General features: G+C 37.0%; 1 protein-coding gene across 1 annotated transcript in view; it reads left to right on the top strand.

The window, feature by feature from the left end:
* The window catches only part of LOC113240202, a 77534-nt gene that overhangs the window by 17545 nt on the left and 39313 nt on the right, over positions 1 to 20676 (top strand). The window contains exons 15-24 of the mRNA XM_026477454.1: positions 4766 to 4852; positions 7124 to 7237; positions 7533 to 7577; positions 7653 to 7715; positions 9086 to 9169; positions 9713 to 9796; positions 14048 to 14146; positions 15738 to 16172; positions 16583 to 16693; positions 18456 to 18515. Coding sequence (XP_026333239.1) covers positions 4766 to 4852; positions 7124 to 7237; positions 7533 to 7577; positions 7653 to 7715; positions 9086 to 9169; positions 9713 to 9796; positions 14048 to 14146; positions 15738 to 16172; positions 16583 to 16693; positions 18456 to 18515 — 1182 coding nt within the window. The remainder of the gene's footprint in view (positions 1 to 4765; positions 4853 to 7123; positions 7238 to 7532; positions 7578 to 7652; positions 7716 to 9085; positions 9170 to 9712; positions 9797 to 14047; positions 14147 to 15737; positions 16173 to 16582; positions 16694 to 18455; positions 18516 to 20676) is intronic.

The raw sequence follows: 20676 nt of genomic DNA, 5'->3' as shown, positions 1-20676 counted from the left end.
ATTAATCAATCGTTAATCGCGTATATCTACAATTAACAATTAATCAAGTTTCAATCTTTTCATTGTTTTTGTTTAACAATTAACAATTAAAACTGACAATTATGATAAATTTATAGGGCATATGGGTGAGAGATTGGGTGAGTGAGTGGTTGAGTGAGTAGGTGAGTGAGTGGGTGAGTGAGTGTGTGAGTGAGTGTATGAGAGAGTGGGTGAGAGAGGAAAAGATTTAGATTAGATTTTTGAGGAGGAAAGGATTTAACGATAAGATGGAGCAAATACATATCGAGGCAGAGGGATTTAAGGGTAAGAAGGAGCAAATACAGATCAAGGCAGAAGTATTTAACGGTAAAAATGAGCAAATCCAGATCCAGGCCGAAGGATTTAACGGTAAGAAGGAGCAAATACAGATCGACCCAGGGGGATTTAAGGGTAAGAACGAGCAAATACAGATCATGGTCCTCATACGTCACAAGGTTTCCAATTTGTTTAAGCAAAAATAACGTAATGCCATCATGGGATACTGCTAAAAGGTTTATGCTCAAGATTTATAAAAACTGGTGTTTGGCAAAATGAATCGATATTTGGGTAGTAAAAAGAAAAGTAACCAAAAAGACAGCTGAAATAGAAAAAAACACAAGTGGTTTGTTTATTGTTGTAAGTTTTATTGTTTGAGTTATTCGGTTTTAGAATATAATTTAAATACTGTTACAGAATTTAATATTTACAAGATAAATAAAACATTATTTTTGTAAGCACTAAATATTTTTTTCTTTATTTCTATTAAAAATACATTACAAACACAACGACAAATTTTTATAATTTAGGAAAATAATTAAAAGAAGATAAAAAGTTGATTCTTTTGACTACTTATTTAACAGTAAGAAAATTGCTTAAACCAACCAGAAATGAAAATGTTGAACAGGGAGAAATAACTTAAGCGCCATTATTTCCGACACTGTTTAAAGTAAAATAATTCACGCGACGTCTTACCTCATAATGGTTCAAAGTAAAATGATGCTAGCGACGTCGAACCTAATATTCAGTCGTTATTACGTCCTAATTAGACGTTAATGCGAATATCGTACGTATAATGTCAAAATGTTTGCTTTATGGTAGCTAAATGCTTTATGTCACAATCGTAATAAACCTTGGACTTGGTAAGAAAGGATCAAAAGACGTTTTCCTAAATAATCTCTGTACAGAATACTAAAAAAACCGACCTCAAAATTTCGTGAAATTACATCTATTTGCCAAGTTGAAATCGGTTACCGGAAAGTACGCGAAACCGGATTCATCCCCAAGTTTGCCACCCTTAGAGGTAGAATATTTTCTTCAAATTTAAATGGGACCACTCCTGAGGTACCCTCTTTCCAATTAAAAAAGAATCTGAAAAATCTATTCACAAATTATCCGGAGTTACCGCGTAACATACATCCAAAAGAATTGAATTGAGAACCTCGTCTTTTTTGAAGTCGGTTAAAAACGGGGGTCTACGTTAACGTGACAAAAAATAATATGGATATGGAATATGGTAGAAATGTAGCTGCAGGGGGTCCACCGGAACCAGCTAAATTTTGAAAGTGGCCTATGAGAAAAAAATACAGGAAAGGAGCTGCCCTAAGCCTAGAGGATGGAAAAAAATAAAGGAAAGGAGCTGCCCTATCTACGGAATAAACATCCCTACCTAAACCAAAAATGTCCACCACAAATGGCGGATTTCTTTAGTGTTGTACCATAATCATCGATAAGTCAATGACAACCGGATACGGATGTCAAACGGTACGCCAAAAATGGTAAAATGAGGACAGTTGGGATTTAAGATGACGTTACGTATTTTCGATTCCCGTGTTTGACATAAATCAATGTAGTGCTATCTCTTTTGGCTTACGACGGCACGTCGAAGTTTAACAAAGACAATAAAATATTTATGTTTTCACCGTCTAAATGCATCATATGCATATAACGTCTGATTTATATATGTCACTATTACAGTGACCAACAAACCAAAGGATATGTTATCATGTCCTTTGGTTTCCATAAACATTTTATAACAACATTGTACATCCACATATAATTGTAAGTCAATGATCCACATGATATTTTTCTGTCTATAAATCACACAAAAGCCCAAATATCTCATGTAATTTAAGTAGTTTATTCATAAATCTTGCCAAATTTTGCTTTGGTTTCTTCAGATTGCCTGTTTGTTTGTATATTTTGATGATTGTTGTTAACGATTATTGTGAGACAGTGTTGTTCTTGGAACCGTACATATTATCGATATTCTGTTATGAAAATAATTCACTTCGAGGTTTTTATTATTTTATTACTATTATTTACTATTTCAAGTTTACCTACAAATCAAAAAAGAAAAAAGAATGATAGGAAATCATAGGAGTGCCGAATATAAACATTGAATCAAAGACCATCTTCATTTGTTCGCTTCATTTTGAAGATTCAAATTTTAACATAACTTTAAATGTAACTAGATTTCATGATAATGTAATTCCATCATTAGGTTTATTGGTAAATAATTTATATTTAATTTAAATTCGTACAAGACTCATTTACTAGGCATTCTCAGTTCCTGAAAACAAAATTATCCACTCGTTTCCGATTTTTTCCCACTGACAACTCTTAACTACTAAATATTCTTATTTTATAAAGCCAGCAATACAATGACCATGTTGGTCCAACGTTGCCGGGTGAAGGCCAATACTAACGTATAGACAGGCTATTTCCCTTGCCATCGTTCGGTGTCGCTCGCCTAGCTGACCGACTGCAGGCAAGCGCTAACGTGTATAGAACTCGTTTGACGTGGCTTGTCACAACTCACAGTCGCTCGTAACTACTTGTCTCACTTCGTTAGATTTTTCTGCACATATGAAAGGCGCTCGGCCAATAGTAGTCAATTGACATTGTATAATTAGACATTTGCACGCTATTTAATATACATATGCGAAACATGTTTATGCTTACACTGTCTCTTGTTATACCATATTTTAAGCAAAAAAACGTATGATAATAATATTATTATTGATAATATTACTACTTTCATTTGTTTCCAAAATTAAATGAAAGCATTAAATTCACTTAAATCAGTCACTGATATTAATTCTATACCAATGCATAAATACAAAAAAGCTTACACTATTCGGAAACTGTTTAAAAATTTCTCTACGAAAATATGAATCTCGAAGTTGGAAATGCATAGGAGATCTCCAGATTTATATTTCAAAGTTTTCCCTTTTGTATATACTCTCAAATTACATGTTTGCAAATAGTTTTTGCAATGTTTGCAATGTTGCAAATTAACTTTATAATATTTGAGAATTTGTAAACGCAAAACAATAAATTCAAAATTTCATGTGACATTCCCGGATATTCCCACAAAACCTAAAACATTCCCAAATGGTATATTGATCTACTTTAATTAAATGTTTGCATGTCGATAATGACTAATCGATAGATTCAGTACAACACTGAAGGAATCCGCCATTTGTTCTTTCAATTTTTGTTTGGGTATGCACGTTCATTCCGTAGTTAGGGCAGCTCCTTTCTATTATTTTGTTTCCATCCTCTCGAGGTCTAAGATATAATTCAATATCGGCCAAAATTACATTTGAGTCAATTCTCCGTTCCGTCCGTCAATCGTCAATATTTTTTTCCCATAAAATAATTCTCTTCGACATAGCTTCCAAAAAAAAGGAAACTCTCAGAGTCGGTCGAGATACAACAACGCTATAAGTATCTTATTTCCACTACATTGGGAAGTATGTCTTACATTTTTAAGATTGTGAGATCTTGTACTCGTAATAGAGCCTTCATATTCTACCTACGTAATGTGGTGTGTGGACGCTTGGGGCTTTGCCCTCCCCTGCAACTCGGCTTATGGTGTCGGCACTAAAGTTCCTTTTTCTTAATACACTTCCGGCATCGCTTTGTTTCTCGAGAATTACTTACTACTGGAAGAATAGACAAGAACGCGCACCATAGTCTGTCAAATCGTCATAATTGTGGCCATGCGTGCGTTTATTTTACATGTAAAAATGTATTTTGTAACTTTAACAATATTCATGGACATAATAATACACATAAATATGTATATACGTATATATATATTAGTAAATGTTATATTAATAGCAGATACATTAACTGCCAGAAATAAATAAGTGTCACTAATTATGAGAAGACACTGATTTCCGTAACACAGGTCTTTGAACCTAGCTCGGAAGCCAGGGCCTACAATGACATGTAACTTTTCTGTTTAAATAAAGAATTTATTATTATTATTATTATTATTATTTTTCTTAATACACTTCCGGCATCGCTTTGTTTCTCGAGAATTACTTACTACTGGAAGAATAGACAAGAACGCGCACCATAGTCTGTCAAATCGTCATAATTGTGGCCATGCGTGCGTTTATTTTACATGTAAAAATGTATTTTGTAACTTTAACAATATTCATGGACATTGTGTAGACTATAGTAAGTTGTTCTCGCGAAACAAAATGATGCGTATGCGTATGCGCGCGTATTTTAGCATTTCTGTGTCGTGTTACTAAAAATAAATGCTGTTTGGACCTTTATTGAGATCTTTCTAGTATTTATTTACACTGCCGTCTCCGCATCCGCTTCCGTTTCCGCTAAGATTTACTTTTAAAATCTGTTTTCCTTTGTGTTTTCGTTTTATCTCTGTTTTTATAAAGCGTGCTCGCAGGACCATCCCCTATTTATGTATTAACAACAGCTGATATTTCTACAGACGTACCAGATATATCCGTCATTGTTATGAAAAATCTGCTAAAGAACTTGAAGGATCTGAGGGACACGCTTAATCCTATTTTGGCAGGTAGTTTTTCTCCGTCACTTGTCTTATAGGTTTAGTTAAATAAATATCGGTACCTACCGAAAACAATTTCTATACCGAGTGTGCCCAAAATTTATATATAGAACATATAAATAATTGCATATTACTTAGAGCATATAATTGCATAGAACATAAACAGTCTTTATAAATAATTGCAGGGTTCGAAATTATCAGGATATTTTCTTTGATAATTATTGTGATGAATATCTGATAATTATTCAATATATTCAATATTTACAAAAAATTACAAACATACAACTTTATAGTTGCAGTAGTGTGCGGGAGTTTGTTCAGGGAAGAACTGCCACCTTACCTATTTTTGCCGCCAAGCAGTAATGTCAGCATTACTGTGTTCCGGTTTTAATGGGGAAGAGTTTGCTGGTGAAATTCCAGGCACATGGGACTGGTCATCTTATGTCTCAGAGTGACGGGCGCAGTGGCAGTGTCCCTCAGGTCTTTGCGATTTTAAGCTCTGAGTGGCACTACAACTGGTATGGACAGGCAATATAGCTTACCATCAGTCGCACGACTTGCTCGTCCCTTCACTTGATATTGTACAAAAAATTAAATACGAAGAAAAATCTTTGGGAAAACGATTTTGTTAGTAACTTTTTTGAGACTGACATTTGACACCTTTGGATACGTCTCTGATACAAACACGTGACACGACATTATAGCGGTATTCTGTTATTCCAGTTCATTTCGTAAATATCAAGATTATTATCAAGGTGTATATATCAAGATAATTATCGTGATAGTTGTCACGATAATTATCAATGTTAATTATTTAAACCTCGAACCCTGGAAAATTGAGAACCTGGTCCTTTTGAGATTTTCTACATAGTAAGAGTCGATACTACCTCAGCTCGAATTCCAATTTTTTTTCCTACTAATACGGTTTATTTTACATCGGCCGAGCGGCAGGAACCCTGACTTTATTTCAGAATTATTTCTTTTTACAAACGAAATTAAAGTATTTAGAAAAATGTATATATACACTATCATCATCGTCATCATGGCGGCCGTTTTGTTATCCAATTTTGGATGTAGGCTTCTTCCCTTTTCTTCCACTTTTGGCGATCTTGTGCCCGACTCATAAAGTCCCGACCTCCGTGTCGTCGAATATCTCCATCCAGCGTTGCGGTGGTCTGCCGCTCTCTCTGATGTCTGTTCAGGGTCTCCACTCAAGTACTCGCCTTGTCTAGTGCCACTCGTCCATTCTCACAATGTGCCCCGCCCACGCCCACCTTACTTTGTAATTGGTGCAACGGGCTGGTGTCCGCAACTCGACGTCAAGGCGCCTATTTTTTCTTTACCTTTTCTTAGTCCCGACGGCCATGACATTTTTCACTTTGTAACGTCCTATTTCGGATCCCGAAGTTGTTTTTTCGGTCTCGCAGGGTAATTCCGAGCATTGCTCTCTCCGTGCCCCTCCGCGCGATTCGGAACTTTTCGGCGGACTTCTTTGTAAGAGTCATGGTTTCCGTACCATAGACGAGCACGAGCATGACACACTGTTCGAAGACTTATGTATTCGGTCACTTTCTCCACTGGAAGCTGGTAGTTCATGACTTCAGGAAGGTTGATCATGATCTTGGTTTTTCCAATATTCATTTTAAGGTCAGTCGTTTCGGATTCCACCCTCAAATCCTCTAGCATCGTCAGCGTATCCTGGATGCGTTCAGAAACCAGAAGCAGGTCGTCAGCAAACCTCAGATTGGTAAGTCTCTCTCCATCAATCATCAGTCCCAGGCCACTGCATCTGTTGGAATTTGCATTCTAGTGCTAGGGTAAACAACTTCGGTGATGTTGTGTCTCCTTGCCTGACACCCCAACATCATCATGTACTATACGTGTTCTATTTAGTTCAGTTGATAAATAAAATAAATAAATAAATGGTACCTATATGTAAAGTACCTATTCAATACAGTGGTTTTCTTGTAAAATTTCGAGATAATTAGGTTTTTTTCTATCGTGAAAACTTTTAGGAATCGTGTTTTCACACCGTATAGTAATCAGTGTATATAATTAATTTTACTATATATTTTTTCCAAAGCAATTGATTGAACACTTTCACTGTTATGCGGAATCAGTCAACGCCATTTGAGGTTATATCGACTCTTAAACGACACCCGTTAGGTTTTTAAATTTTACATTAGGTTTTTTTTAACCACAAAATCTTTAAAATTTGGTGTCCTTGTTAACGTGTGAATGATCCTTAATACATGCATAATATGCTCCTGTACCTAACAGGTACAGGTTTGGATCTGCAAGGAGCACCTCAGTCGATGGTGCATACAGCAGACGAGGCGCTCAGTCCAACGAGAGTTTCCAACGCATCTTTGATGCCGATGATGTCGGATCAAGGTACATTTTAACTACTTAATTAAATTGTAATAAACAATTTCATTAGCTTTAGAGTGATCTGTTAAAAACTAAACCACTCAAATCAGGAAGCTTGAAAAGAAAAGAGGTTAATTGAATATTTCACGTGTTCTTGAATCTTGTTGATCTCTGTCTTCATTGTTATGATTACTTGTGTAAGCACACGTGAGTTCAATGAAAACGATATTAGAAAGTGTCCACTTCTTGATATAACTCCGTTTTTGTTTGTGTGACTAATTAATGTTTTTATTTCCGTCTCATCAAACCACGCAATTAGAATATTCATCTGACAGCGTTACCCGTCACCGACCGAAGCTTAAAGGTAATTGGTGCTTGATCTGTGTGCGTATGCCTTAAGGATTATGATTCTGGTACAAGTAAATAATGCATTTTTCAGATTTTCTGGATCCCGCAAGACGTCCACCGAATATGCCAATGCCGGAATATGAAGTGGACAAAGGTAGTGTAAAATGCTTTAGTATAAATAATATTGGTACTGTACTCTCGCCAAATTCGGTATAGAATGTTTAATAACAAAATGTTGCTAGACAAGTAATGCTAGCATGGGAAAAAAAAACTTTGTCATTGCTAATTATTTTTGTTAGCTCCACCCAAGGCCTGCTTGCGTAATTAGATTTTAAATAGGTACGAAGGTGATTGGTTTATGTAGAACTTAAGTACTTGCCTGCCAATTATTATAAAGTTTGCAAAGTACCTATTGATACCTATGATTTATGAATAAAATATTAGGTTCTTACGTATGAAATTGCCGACTGCAAATATTGGGAAGTTATATCTTTCATTTTATTTAGTTTTAAATTAAAATTATAGTAATAATATAACTATGATATTTCTTTTTTAAAATTAGTTATTCATTTGTTTTTCTGCCATTCGATTTTTCTTTGATTTCCTGTTTCTGTGACCATGTAAAAACGATAAGGAAAAGGAAAGATAGTTGGTGCCGAATGAACTCGCCGCACATCGGACCTTCTCAAAACTACAGAAGTTACCACTGGAAACTCTCAGAGTCCCACCATACTCACCAAACCTTGGTCCCACACTTTTATTTTTTTCGGAAATTGGATAACTTTTTACAGGAAAAAAATCAAATCCGATGAGGCGAAGAAAAATGTCTTTATACAGTTCATCGTTCCCGTTCCTAGGATTTTCATAGCACAGGCATCAATGAACTTCCATTAAAATGGCAAAAGTGTATCGGCAAAAGTGTCACAATACTTTGATTAAATATACTTTTCATAAAAAAAAATCAATTCTCTCTATATGCAACGACATTTTCATAGGTAAGGACCTAATAGTGTTTTCGATACCTTTTAATACTTCCTGATAGATAGTCAGTAATAGTAGATGAAAGGAAATAAAATTGTAGGATTTTATTTTACATCAATTTACTACTCGATCTAGACATGTTTGCCATCTCTTCTTTCAAATTAAAAAAAATTTTAGGGATGACACACTTCAAGATTAATATAGTCTCTCTATTAGTATATAATATAGTACAATGTTACTACTACTAACAAACTATGGACCTTTCTGTGGTGTCTGACAATAAAATATTTTTATTTTATTTATTATCAATGGCCTAATCGAATATCAAATTGTGGTAACTATAGCCTGTAGGGTTTTCAAATTTGGCTAGAGTATGGGGACAGAGTATATTCTTTCACATTGCGACGTTGAAATTCGGCAAGGTCTTAGGTTTTGGATAACTCTCCACACGTTCTTGGTCACCACCACCTTAATAGTGGCGAGACCTAAGTTGATGAACACATACATCTTTAATTTAATACAACGATAGTAAACATGTTTCAGATGGAAACTTCCACATAAACGTGGATTCTTACGCCCGCAACACGTCTTTGCCGTCGCACCATTTGCAACAACGTAACAGACTTGGTATGTATCGCACTAATAGATATATGCATTTAGACGCTCAGCTTTTCGTGAGTAGTGCCGATTTCATGAGCATCTGCTCCGCGTAAACCGAATGCTCCATGGCAATTTTCGTGTAGCATTCTTCGACTATGAATGATTACGTACAGCAGCCAGCATGTTTTTTGATGATGGCTTGTCAGATGGCCCTCGGGCCTGCCCAAATCGCCTTTGAATATAAATAAAGAATGTCTCATGTGTGGAGACGCCGTAACAAGCATATCTACGCTCTCTAATGTGCACATTTATTGATGTATACGGATAAGGAAACACCTACACACACGACACTTGAACGCGTTGCAAGCATATATATTCAAAAACAACAATAAAAGATTGTGTGGAGCTAAGACTTATAAAAAAGCCAGGTCTGCAGATGTGTAAAATAAAAGACCATAGTTTCACGATGCTCGAAAGATTCTTGACACAACAATAATGCGACCTCGTAGCTGACGCCGCCGCGTGTCGCCTGTCCACGTTCGTCTCTTATTAACTGGTGTCCTTTCGTAGCCAGGCAGAGGAAGCGACGGCGGCGGCGGCGGCGAGAATATGTAGCTAGGATGCACGGAAAACGGACGCAGAGAGAAGAGAAAGGTGTGTCATATGTTGAAAGAATTTCTAAGTAATGAATTTAAGATATCTAAATATAGTAACTCAACAACACGAAACGCAATGCTTGTCTAATGACATATATTATGAGACTAGTGAGAAAAATAGCACTGAAAAGAATATGCTTTAGAAAGTGGAACTGAAACAACGAACAAGACTATCGGCTTCTCAAATGATAGAATCGAAGCCATGCTAATTTCAATAACTTTTTCTCGAAACTGATCTGAAGGAAAATAGTGACAAAATAAATAACGCACACACTCAACATAGCCCCGCACTAGGGAAACCCTGTGTCGCGGGTGCCATGGACACACATATAGACAGCCACAAATTACACCCAAACTCACGAGAGAAATAAATGTAGGCCATACAAACATTTCTCCCGGCCCGGGAATCGAACCTGGGACCTCTGCGTGGCAGTCCGGCATGGTAACCGTTCAGCCACGGAGGCAGTTAATGCATATTAAAATGCATATTAAGTATCATATCAATCAATTGGTGTTCAATTATTGGTATGCAATTTATACGATCTTTTTAAAAACATTGTACTTACTATAAAAAAGCCTTATTTTACGCCTAATACTAGTTTCTTTAAAATGTGAAATGTTAAAAAATTTAAAATGTTGCTTGTTTACAACAAAATTGTATGTGTTTTGCTACAGCCTAACAATATACGAGTCTGGAGATACGAGTCGTGTCCATACTTGTGTCAATTCGCGTATAAAGGTATCTGGCCGTCGATATTGAAATAAAAATAAAAGCAAATCACAAAACTATTTACCTTTTCTACATACCCACTAACTTATGAGTGTTTCAAACTTCAATATCTTGAGAACTTAATTTACATTTTGTGGTGAAACTTCTTGGTTTATTGTCAGTGTCAACATTGTAGAAAATGTGCGTGTAGTTTTTAATTCAGTAAAGCCTATTTATTTATTTGAAGGCGCTCTCCAATTTCAACTTACTGAATTAAAATTGAGCAAAAGCAATGAACAAAATGTATAAATATTTTAACCCGGTCGATTCGAAATTGATTCGACGTCGAATGTACCATAACAACAACAATGGCTGCACTGGAGAAAATCATTTAAAAATTTTCTTCAGGAATCAAGCACAAGTACGTAAAATGGACAAATAGATCATTCAGACAGCGTAAAGCTTAAACTTCTGACCAATTATGTATCACCGACTATTGAAGAAATGATAACTTCTTGTGAACCCTATTCGTGCGCGTTTCAAGGCTAGGCAATCTACGTTAAACCAAAAAGTATTATTTTCACGAGTCACGAACTGACTACTCGTACTCAAAAATTTGGTGAGACTATAGATCATATACGTAAATGCTTTAAAACTCTTAGCCAAAGACTGTGATTTCAAAGCCGTCACCGCACAAGACAATGAGAGTGACTCGATTCGCGGAGCATTCATAGCTGGCTTAAGATCACCACAAATACGTCAGCAACTCTTAGGAAACCTAACATTAACTCTAGATGAAGTTTAGAATAAAGCGCGCGCCTTAGAGTCCGCGGTGATTCAATCTGAAAGTTTTAATGCTCCATCTCATGCCGATGCTTCATCTCATGTTGCCGCTGCGAGCAATAGCGTTAATAGAAATAAAGCCCAACAATATACACGAGATAATCTAGCTGAGAAATGTTACCACTGCGGAAATCTTAGACACCAACGTCGGTTTTGCCCTGCCGCTAACAGCACGTGCTTAAAGGATGGGAAACGCGGGCACTGCGCTAAATCATGTCGAAGCCAAACTTCAGCATCTACTGCAAATGCAGAAGAGGAAGATTCGATCTCGTCCTGTTTATTTGTAGCTACAGTTGGCTTGAATATATGTGTAATGCCTATAAAATTTAATGGGATAAATGTCAAAGTTCTGATCGACACTGGGAGTACAGTAAGTTTTATTGACGAAAAAGTTGTACAAAGGTACAATATTCCAACACGTTCATGAAAACAAAACGTATCAATGGCCTCTCAAGTACTAAAATCTCAGAAAAGTCCGCCTGTTATGCGTCTATACAGTTAAATCGAAGTGTATATCCAAATACGCTACTTCGCGTCCTGGAGAATATATGTTCTGGTGTTATAATAGGACACGACATAATGGCGCAATGCTCCTCGTTCGAGATTAAATTTGATGAACCCAAACCCTCTGTGACTATACTTGCATTAAAAGAAGCTAATATAGAACCAGTAAACCTCTTTCCGCACTTAAACCCTAATTGTACACCTATAGGTGTAAAATCAAGAACCCCCTAATTGTACACCTGTAGGTGTAAAATCAAGAAGGCACTCTACGGACGTTCATAGAATCTGAAATTCAAAACCTCTTTTCTGAAGCAATAATAGAAGAAAGTACTTCACCATGGCGGGCTGTCTCTGGTAACCTCTGGAATATAACACAAGAAGCGTATGTGTATATATTATGCGCAAACAATCAATAAATTTACATACCATACCCTCTCCCTAATATTGATGATGTTGTAGCGAAAGTCGTAAAATGGAAAGTATTTTCAAAAATTGACTCAAAATCAGGTTATCACCAGTCGATGTTATCACCAAATACCAATCTTAGACTCAAATATGCCGTTCACCGCCTGCGAAGCTTGTGGGAATATTTATCAGTTTACTCGTATAGTTTTCGGCGTCACAAACGTTGCAGCATGCTTGTAAACGTCAATCGATACCATAATCAGAAAAACTAATCTAAGCGGAGTGTATCTATACTTGATATCACTGTATGCGGTAGGGATGAAGCAGAACACCACGAGGGAGTTAAGTGTTTTATGGTAGTGGCTGATCATTATTCACGAGAGGTAAATATTCTTGGCTATAGTTAAACCGAAACCTCAACGATTAAGTGCTCTACTTGATATACCGGTCCCTAAAGATTCACCATAGCTTAGACGAGCTATTGGCCTATTCGCTCATTATTCAAGATGGGTTCCTAACTTCTCAAGGAAACTTTAATCACTCACAAGCGTAGAACAGTTCCCATAGACATATTATTGAAAAGAATGCTTTTGAAGAGTTGAAACTTATTGTAATAAAAATAAATTAGATGTATCTAAGGCGTCCCTCTCAGCTATTGATCCGAAAGCACCTTTCACTGTTGAAACTGATACTTCAGGACTTATCTATTGCAGCGTCTCTTACTCAAAATGGAGGCCTATTGCGTTCTCCTCTAAGACTCTGAGTAACTGTGAGAAGAAGTACCCGATTATAGAAATGGAGGCTTGTGCAATTGTTGAGTTTGAAAATGTGCGTGTATTTTTTAATTCAGTAAAGCCTATTTATCTATTTCAAGGCGCTCTCTCATTTCACATTTATTTATAAAACTTGTTTTTATATTATGTAGGCAAAACAAAAAGCATAAGACCCGCCTGATGGAAAACGATCTATGAACGCCTGAAACACCAGGGGCGTCACGAGCGCGTTGCCAACCCTTTAGGACTCTTTTCAAACCCCTTTTGAGGGATTCCATGTAGTATTCCTGCGGGAAAACCCCAACAGCGAGTTCATTCCACAACCTAATTGTACGTGGGAGGAATCTCCTCTGAAACCGTGCTGTACGTGATCGATTCGGTTCCAGAATATGTGCCCGGTTCCATTTTATCATAAAATGTTGCTGTTGGCATCATGTCAAACAGTTCTTCAGAACATTGGCCATTGTACAGGCGATAGAACAGACATATGGAGGCAAAGTCTGTCCTCGAAGACAGTGGTTGAATATTTAGGTGGTTGAGCACAGGATCGTCAACAATTCTCATAGCACTTTGGCCTTTGGTCTTTGGTCTTTGGCCTTTCAAATGCCCCAATCTGGCATACGGGAGCTCCCGCCCAAAGATGGCAGCAGTATGCCATGTATGACGGACTTGTGCCTTATAAAGTAGCAGTCTCTGCTCCAAATTGAAATTCCGCTTAGCCTTATTGCACGCACCGAGTTTTTTGGACGCCAGCTTGATTTTGCCATCTAAGTGACTATTCGGGTCTAGTGTGCGCACTTTTGTAATCTAGGGATTACTGTATATGAAATATAAGAGTTAGGAACGTAAAGGTATTCTTTCAAGTAAAGTATTTTATTTGGCTCAAAATTTAAATAAAAACGAAAAACTTCAAACACGCATTTTTTTCCTTATTAAGAATAATAGGCTAACGTGGAAGTATTGAAATGTAACTTCGGAGCCCACGATATCACGTCGTAACGATGTAAATTTACAGGTGGAATGTCGACATGTTCGATGGTAGTGCCGGACGGAGACAGCGACTTCGAGAGCAAAGGGGTCGCGTGTCAGGTCACTGGGAATCGACCCGAATTATGTTAGTACTAATTTATACTCTTTTGTATTCTTTTTTTTGTGGCCTGTGCTTTCAGGACCATTTCCACATGCTCCTACTGGGTACTCCCACTGGTAGGGGCACGAGGGCTGCATGTCATTTTTCTCATATCGTGAGGTTTAATCTATTACTCAAGAGAGTAAAAAAAGTATTTACTTTATTATCAACTAAAAGGCACTCAAAGGCACTCGTTGGCGCTCCTGGCTCTCGCGGACGCTCAAAGCCACTCACGGGCACTTAAAAGCACTTGCTGGCACTCAAAGAGACTCAAAGGCACTAAAGGCACTCAAAGGTACTCGCTGGCACTCAAATCCATTCGCGGGTACTCGCGGGCTCTCAAAGGCACTCGCTGGCACTCTAAAGCATTCGTCGGCACTCAAAAGCATTCAAAGACACACAAAGGCCCTCGCGAGCTCTCATGGGCATTTGCGGGTACTCCTGGCTCTCGCGGGCACTTAAATTCACTCGCGGGCACTTAAATTCACTCGCGGGTACTCGCAAGCTCTCAGAGGCACTCACACGCGCGCTTTGCTACCTCGCACATCTCTGGTGGAATCGCAGTCTAATCAAATCTTGGATGTTACATTACAGGCGAATGTTCTCGGTGAGGGAGCACCCTAAAATGTACAAGCACCATCAACATTTTTATGCATTTAAAGTTTTTTTTACCTGTATAACAGTTAACATGCGATAGTAATAAGTTGTATAAAATAAACCTACAAGACGAACACGTATTTCTAATCATACATTTTTTCCTTTCTATAAACAAACCATTAACATTAATAACAACAGAAAGTAAATAAGGGTCAACAGCACATAATACACTAAATTTAAGAAAAATTACAGGAATGTGAATGACATATAAAACTACTCTTTTGTTTCATTGTTTTCAAAGTATATGGAAATGCAGTTGTAATAGTTCCCTGTGTACAAACCGATAACATGATGCATTGTGGTAATAGTATCTACACTAATAAATACGAGTACAAATTTTATAAAATTTGTGACAGTACATTAGTAGCAGCACGAGGATATTATTACTTCTTTATTACCATTCACTTCAGAAATCCTTTATATGTCCCACTGCTGTACATGGGTATCTTCTCATGCGAGGGCTTAGGTCATTTAACTTATGCATATTTATCTATACCCTGAGCAGTTTTTACAGGGAGTGAAAAAAATTCAAAATTCGAAAAACAAAATGGCCGCCATACAAATTTCGGGGGCCCGTATCTCGGAAACTATTGGAGATAGGTAGATAGTGTTCAAACTAATATAGCGATAGGAGCCAACTCGCAGTCGAAGTTATTTTTTCAAAATGGCGGCTCGACAAAAAGGTGCCCAATCCGATCCGGCCGACAAATTTGCGGTCAAATTCTTCTTCAAAAATTTGAAATGAAATTTCGCACATAAATTCCGAAAAAGTCAGTGGTGCGAGCCCAAATTCGAAACCACGGCCTATGATTGCGAGGCGGTAGGTCCACCCATTAGGTTACCACGTTAGTACTACCCGTAGGAGCATACATCGTCAACTGTCTGTTACCTATGTAAATATTTTTCCGTTTGATTATAGTGAATACTGCAGAAACTGCAATTAACCAGGCTAGTTGCTCAGACGCTGTACTCACCGAAGGAGATTACTTAGATGCTGATTACTCCGAAAAAGATTATGCAGATATGACGTATGGGGACTGTGCGTATGCGGGACTAGAATACCCAGGATTAGAATTTTCCCCATCAAATTACGAAGGAGCGGAATTTGCGAGTCCAGATTATGGTGCACCAGAATATGGTGGATCACAATATACACACCAAGGCTATAGTGAAGGTAGATACGTAGAACCGACATATGGCTATCAGCAATATGCAAACACAGAATATGCAGACTCCATAAATCCAGATTACGGACCATCGGTTATGATAGATGCCGAAAATTACGTAGAATCGAAGGATGATGACGACTTTATGCAAAACTCAGCATACTTGGATCAATCAGTGGATACACAAGGTAAACTCCGTAAAATAATGTTACACAATCGTAGCACAAACTACAACATTGGAAATTTTATTTCAAATTTTTCTTTGATTATTATGCGCCTAGCTACGCTCTGCACTGCATAAATAAAAAATACTTATAGCGTGTTGATGATTACGCCTCCTGTACGATTCGTACGGTACTTTTAGCGTTGATGAACGACGATCGGGCACATAATCAACCCCAAACATGTGCGATTTCGTAGCCGCAATAAGTAATTAACTGGAATGCAATCATAAAATCGCTGAACGTATCGATGCTAAAAGTATCTTGTGCGAAAACTGCGGCGTTAGGGACACCAGCTCACGTTTGTTAATTTGCAACACTTTCGTATGTGGAGCTTTTACATCCATACCGATTGTATAATTTATAACTGTTTGAAGGTTTCCAAACGCTCATCAATCCCAGAGATAGTTATTTTCGTCGCTTTAAGAGCCGATTCCGGAAAGTACCCATGTTTGAAAGGAGACAAGAAGAGACACAGACGCCGACGCGTAAGTTGCCGTTTTCTCACAAATCGTTACCATAGTACAATAAGGCAAGTATGGTAATTCCATGCAAAATAGCAGCGCGACTTGTATGTGAGCATGTCCGCTGCGCGCCCTGTTCGGATGTCCACATTCGCAAAATAATGAAAGTGTGACGACCAGCGCTATGCAACGCGACGTCGAACGTATCGCGAGCTTATGTGAATGTGAGCGTTTGTTCTCGGCACGCTGCTACGTTTGTGTGGTTACCATACCTGTGTCGTTATACTATATAGTTACGGTGATTGGTGAAGCCAAAAATAAGACCGTTTAAATGTATCGCACAGACAGACAGACATATCAGTATACAGTGTTTTTTTAATGGGACAATGTGGGAAAATCCGAAACCATAGAAGATACAAGGAAACTTAACTATCTTAGGAACCTTTTCTTTGAAAAAATTTTGATATTTATTTATTTATTTATTTAAAAACGTAATATTACAGTATGCATCATCGCGTTACAGCATAATTAATAACAAATCACTGACCTAAACAAAGATTATGTACTGGCTAATAAACTTCCTGGCTTTTCTCTAACACTATTCCATTAATTCATCAATGTTGCCATCCCAGTCATAAACACTGCGTCGATGCTAAGAGTAAGGACTTGAGGAGAGCAGTCGCGACGGGGATGGGCGAGTGTCAGTGCTGTTTCGTACGTGTGCACAGTTGCCAGGAGAGGAACTCCACGCCGCCTGTTGCAGTAATTGTTCGGTACCCTGAATCTGAGGATCTTTTCCACGAGGCTGATACTGTCAACATAGTCATAGTACAGCCATAGCATAGTCAATTTCTTGGCCAAAAGTGAGTTTTCCATAAAAAATTACAAAATTGATCAACATTTTTTAGTTCTGATTGACTGGGTTTCTTTCATGAAGATCCCTCCATTACATGGGACGAAAAAAATCGGAACAACAGAAGTTTGTCAAATTTCATAAAATATTTTTTCAAGCAAATGAATGAATTTTTTTTTAATGCTAATAGACTCCGTTTCATAGAAGAATGATTTCATTATATTTGAAGAAAAAAATTGGGACAGGAGAAGTTGGTCAAATTTAATTTAAAAAAATTTCATACTTTTTAAATTAATTTTCAGTCCCAATTCTTTTCATCCAATACAATAAAATCATTGTTATAATAAATGGAGTCTATTCAGTATTAAAAATAATAGTCAGTTTTTTTAATTTTGTATGAAAAATCATTTTATTAAATTTGTCCAACTTCTGCTGTCCCGATTTTATTCTTCCGATATATTGCAGTCATCCTTATAATAAACTGACTCTATTAGCATTAAAAATAATTACTCATTTATGTATGAAAAAATATTTTATGAAATTTGACCACCTTCTTTAAAATTCATTCTTGTAACAACTTTATAACCTGTGTATCACAAAGAAATAAATGATTTGATTTGATCTGCTGTCCCGATTTTTTCGCCCCACATTTTTTGAAATTGAGTTGATCAGTAGTGGAAAAAATATTTGATTAATTTTGTCCATTTTTATGGACAACTCACACTTGACCAAAATATTGACTATGACAAAATAGTTTTCACAAAAAAGGGCTTTCCTTGTATCTTCTATGGTTTCGGATTTCCCCATACTGTCTTATTTAAAAATACACTGTACCGTACCTACTCAAACCTTTGAGTACGACCGTGGTGAACGTTGTTTCCGTACTAAAGTGTTAGGCATTTGCAGAAACTATGAATATTTTAATTGTTACAGAAACTGCAGCATTGACAAGTAGTTCATGCTGTCGAATCAGTGTAACAAATACGATAGCAGGTAATAAATCCCTTACCGCCATTGCAAATGTTTTAATTTTAAGGTAAAGATAACAGGAATTTGGGATAAGTAGGAAGTTTGTTCATTTGTTCGTGCGGTAGCGCGATAATTTAAGCATTTTAATTTTGTTTCCTTTTAGAATCTTTTCCTATTCAAGTTATCTTATATTTACCATCCGTTTCCGGCTAAACCAAGACTAATGGCCAATTCGCCCCGATTGTACAGTTCACGACACATAAAGCTTCGACGACCTCGGTAGCTTAACGGTTTACACTGGGCGCTGGATGGGAGATGGAGGAGGAGGGTTCGATTCCCATAGAACCAACTTGGGAAATGAACTTTTCTAAGTTGGTTCTAGTCTAAGTGCTCTGGGAAGTGCCTCAGAAAAAACTCCGTTGCTTTGATACTCATAGTACAAGCAATTCTCTAGTTTGAGACGAGGCAATTGGTGTGATTGTCTGGCACATTATTATTATATTATTTTATTATTATTATTATTATTATGTCTATTTTAGACTGTCGCCTCTCCCAAGGCCTAAAAGATGCATATAATTATGGATAAATATTTGTTTATTATTATGTTAAGATTTTTTCTTGTACTCAACTGAAGATCGGATATTTGGAACCAGGTACGGGCCTAAGCCAAGTATTCTGGTTCGGTTGTGGTATTGTGAGGGGATGTGAGTGAGTGGTGATTTTTTGTGGAGTTTGTTGAATCAGGTGTATTTAAGAAACGGCGGACTATCGAGCATGTGTCTAGTACAATTGACTTTTGTAGAGCTATGTAGGTTATTATTATTTATCTATTTTAGAATCTCGCCTCTCCCAAGGCCTAAAAGATAAATTTAGAATTTTTAAACGGGAGAGGCGGTATTTGGGTATTATTATTATTATTATTATGCACTGGTATTCCAATATCGCATACAAAGCATCGGAATAAGATCTGTAGCAGCCACAGACATTCAAGCACGTCTTAGTAAAAGCAAAAGTAACAACCATTCCTTGTGAATCAGCATAAGACATACGTACTAAATTAGTATAAATAAGTAGCTCAAACAAAATATAACACAGTCTTTTACCAAACCACGACTCGTCTTTCCATTCCATATATATCATTCTCCACCAAACTACCATGGCGAAGTGGTGACCACCAACACCTTTCACCTGCGCCATGGTAAAATATCCGTCAATGTGTCGCTTAACGTGCTGCCGTCTGTATGATCGATGGCTACATTCACCATTATGAAATTAAAATCCTTTCTGTTAATTGCTTACCTACCTCAAAAAATAAGCTACCAAGCGTTAATACTTAACACTACCCGTTTGTTTTGTGTGTATCTAAATTCATTGGAAACCTGGTACTCATTAGGGTGTCACCAAATTTATTAAAATCGTCTTAATGCGATCGTGTTTAACCACACTTGTCGCATTGAGACTCGAAATTCACAGGAAGCAGATTCGTTGCTGACCTGTGACGAACCGATGCGAAACGCACAACGTCTTTTTCGCTCTTACGTTTATGGACATAAAACTTTTTCTGACCGTCTTAATGTGATTCTGCGTTAATAGATAAGTGTGGTAACTCCCACAGCGAGCTGTAACTGAAACGTGACAGATGCAGTACTAAAATCTAGTTCGATGTAGAATAAATGTCAACAAACAAAAATATATGAATTTTAGGATTTTCATCTGAAGACTGTTTCTCAGTTATCACAACTTCAATATTTTCCCCGAAATGCGATTAGGTTAATAGAAGTTTAAAAACGTCAGTAAGTAATTTAAAACTAACATAAATATTACCAGTAATTATTTTTTTAATAAAACAGTGTCATCCTTTGTGATTTTTTTAAATGAATGAAGAGATAGCAAACGTTTCTAGTTCCAATAGTAATTCAGGCTCAGAATCTGAAGTTGATGCTGGATGAGATAATTATGTAGTAAATTAATATAAAATAAAATCTAACAATTTTATTTATTTTCATTTACCATTACCTTCTAACAGCAGTATGTATTAATAACTTAATTATTTTATTCATAAATCGTTCGTATCAATAGGTGCTTTGCAACTTTATAGTTATTGGTCAGATATGTTATTACTTCTACGTAAATTAATTACCTATTTGCCTAATTACGCGAGCAGGCCGTGGCCAGAGTAGCCTAA

This window comes from Hyposmocoma kahamanoa, unplaced genomic scaffold, assembly GCF_003589595.1.
Source record: "Hyposmocoma kahamanoa isolate Upper Pololo Valley unplaced genomic scaffold, ASM358959v1 100021, whole genome shotgun sequence".
NCBI lineage: Eukaryota > Metazoa > Arthropoda > Insecta > Lepidoptera > Cosmopterigidae > Hyposmocoma > Hyposmocoma kahamanoa.
This window is presented reverse-complemented; position numbering and strand designations above follow the sequence as displayed.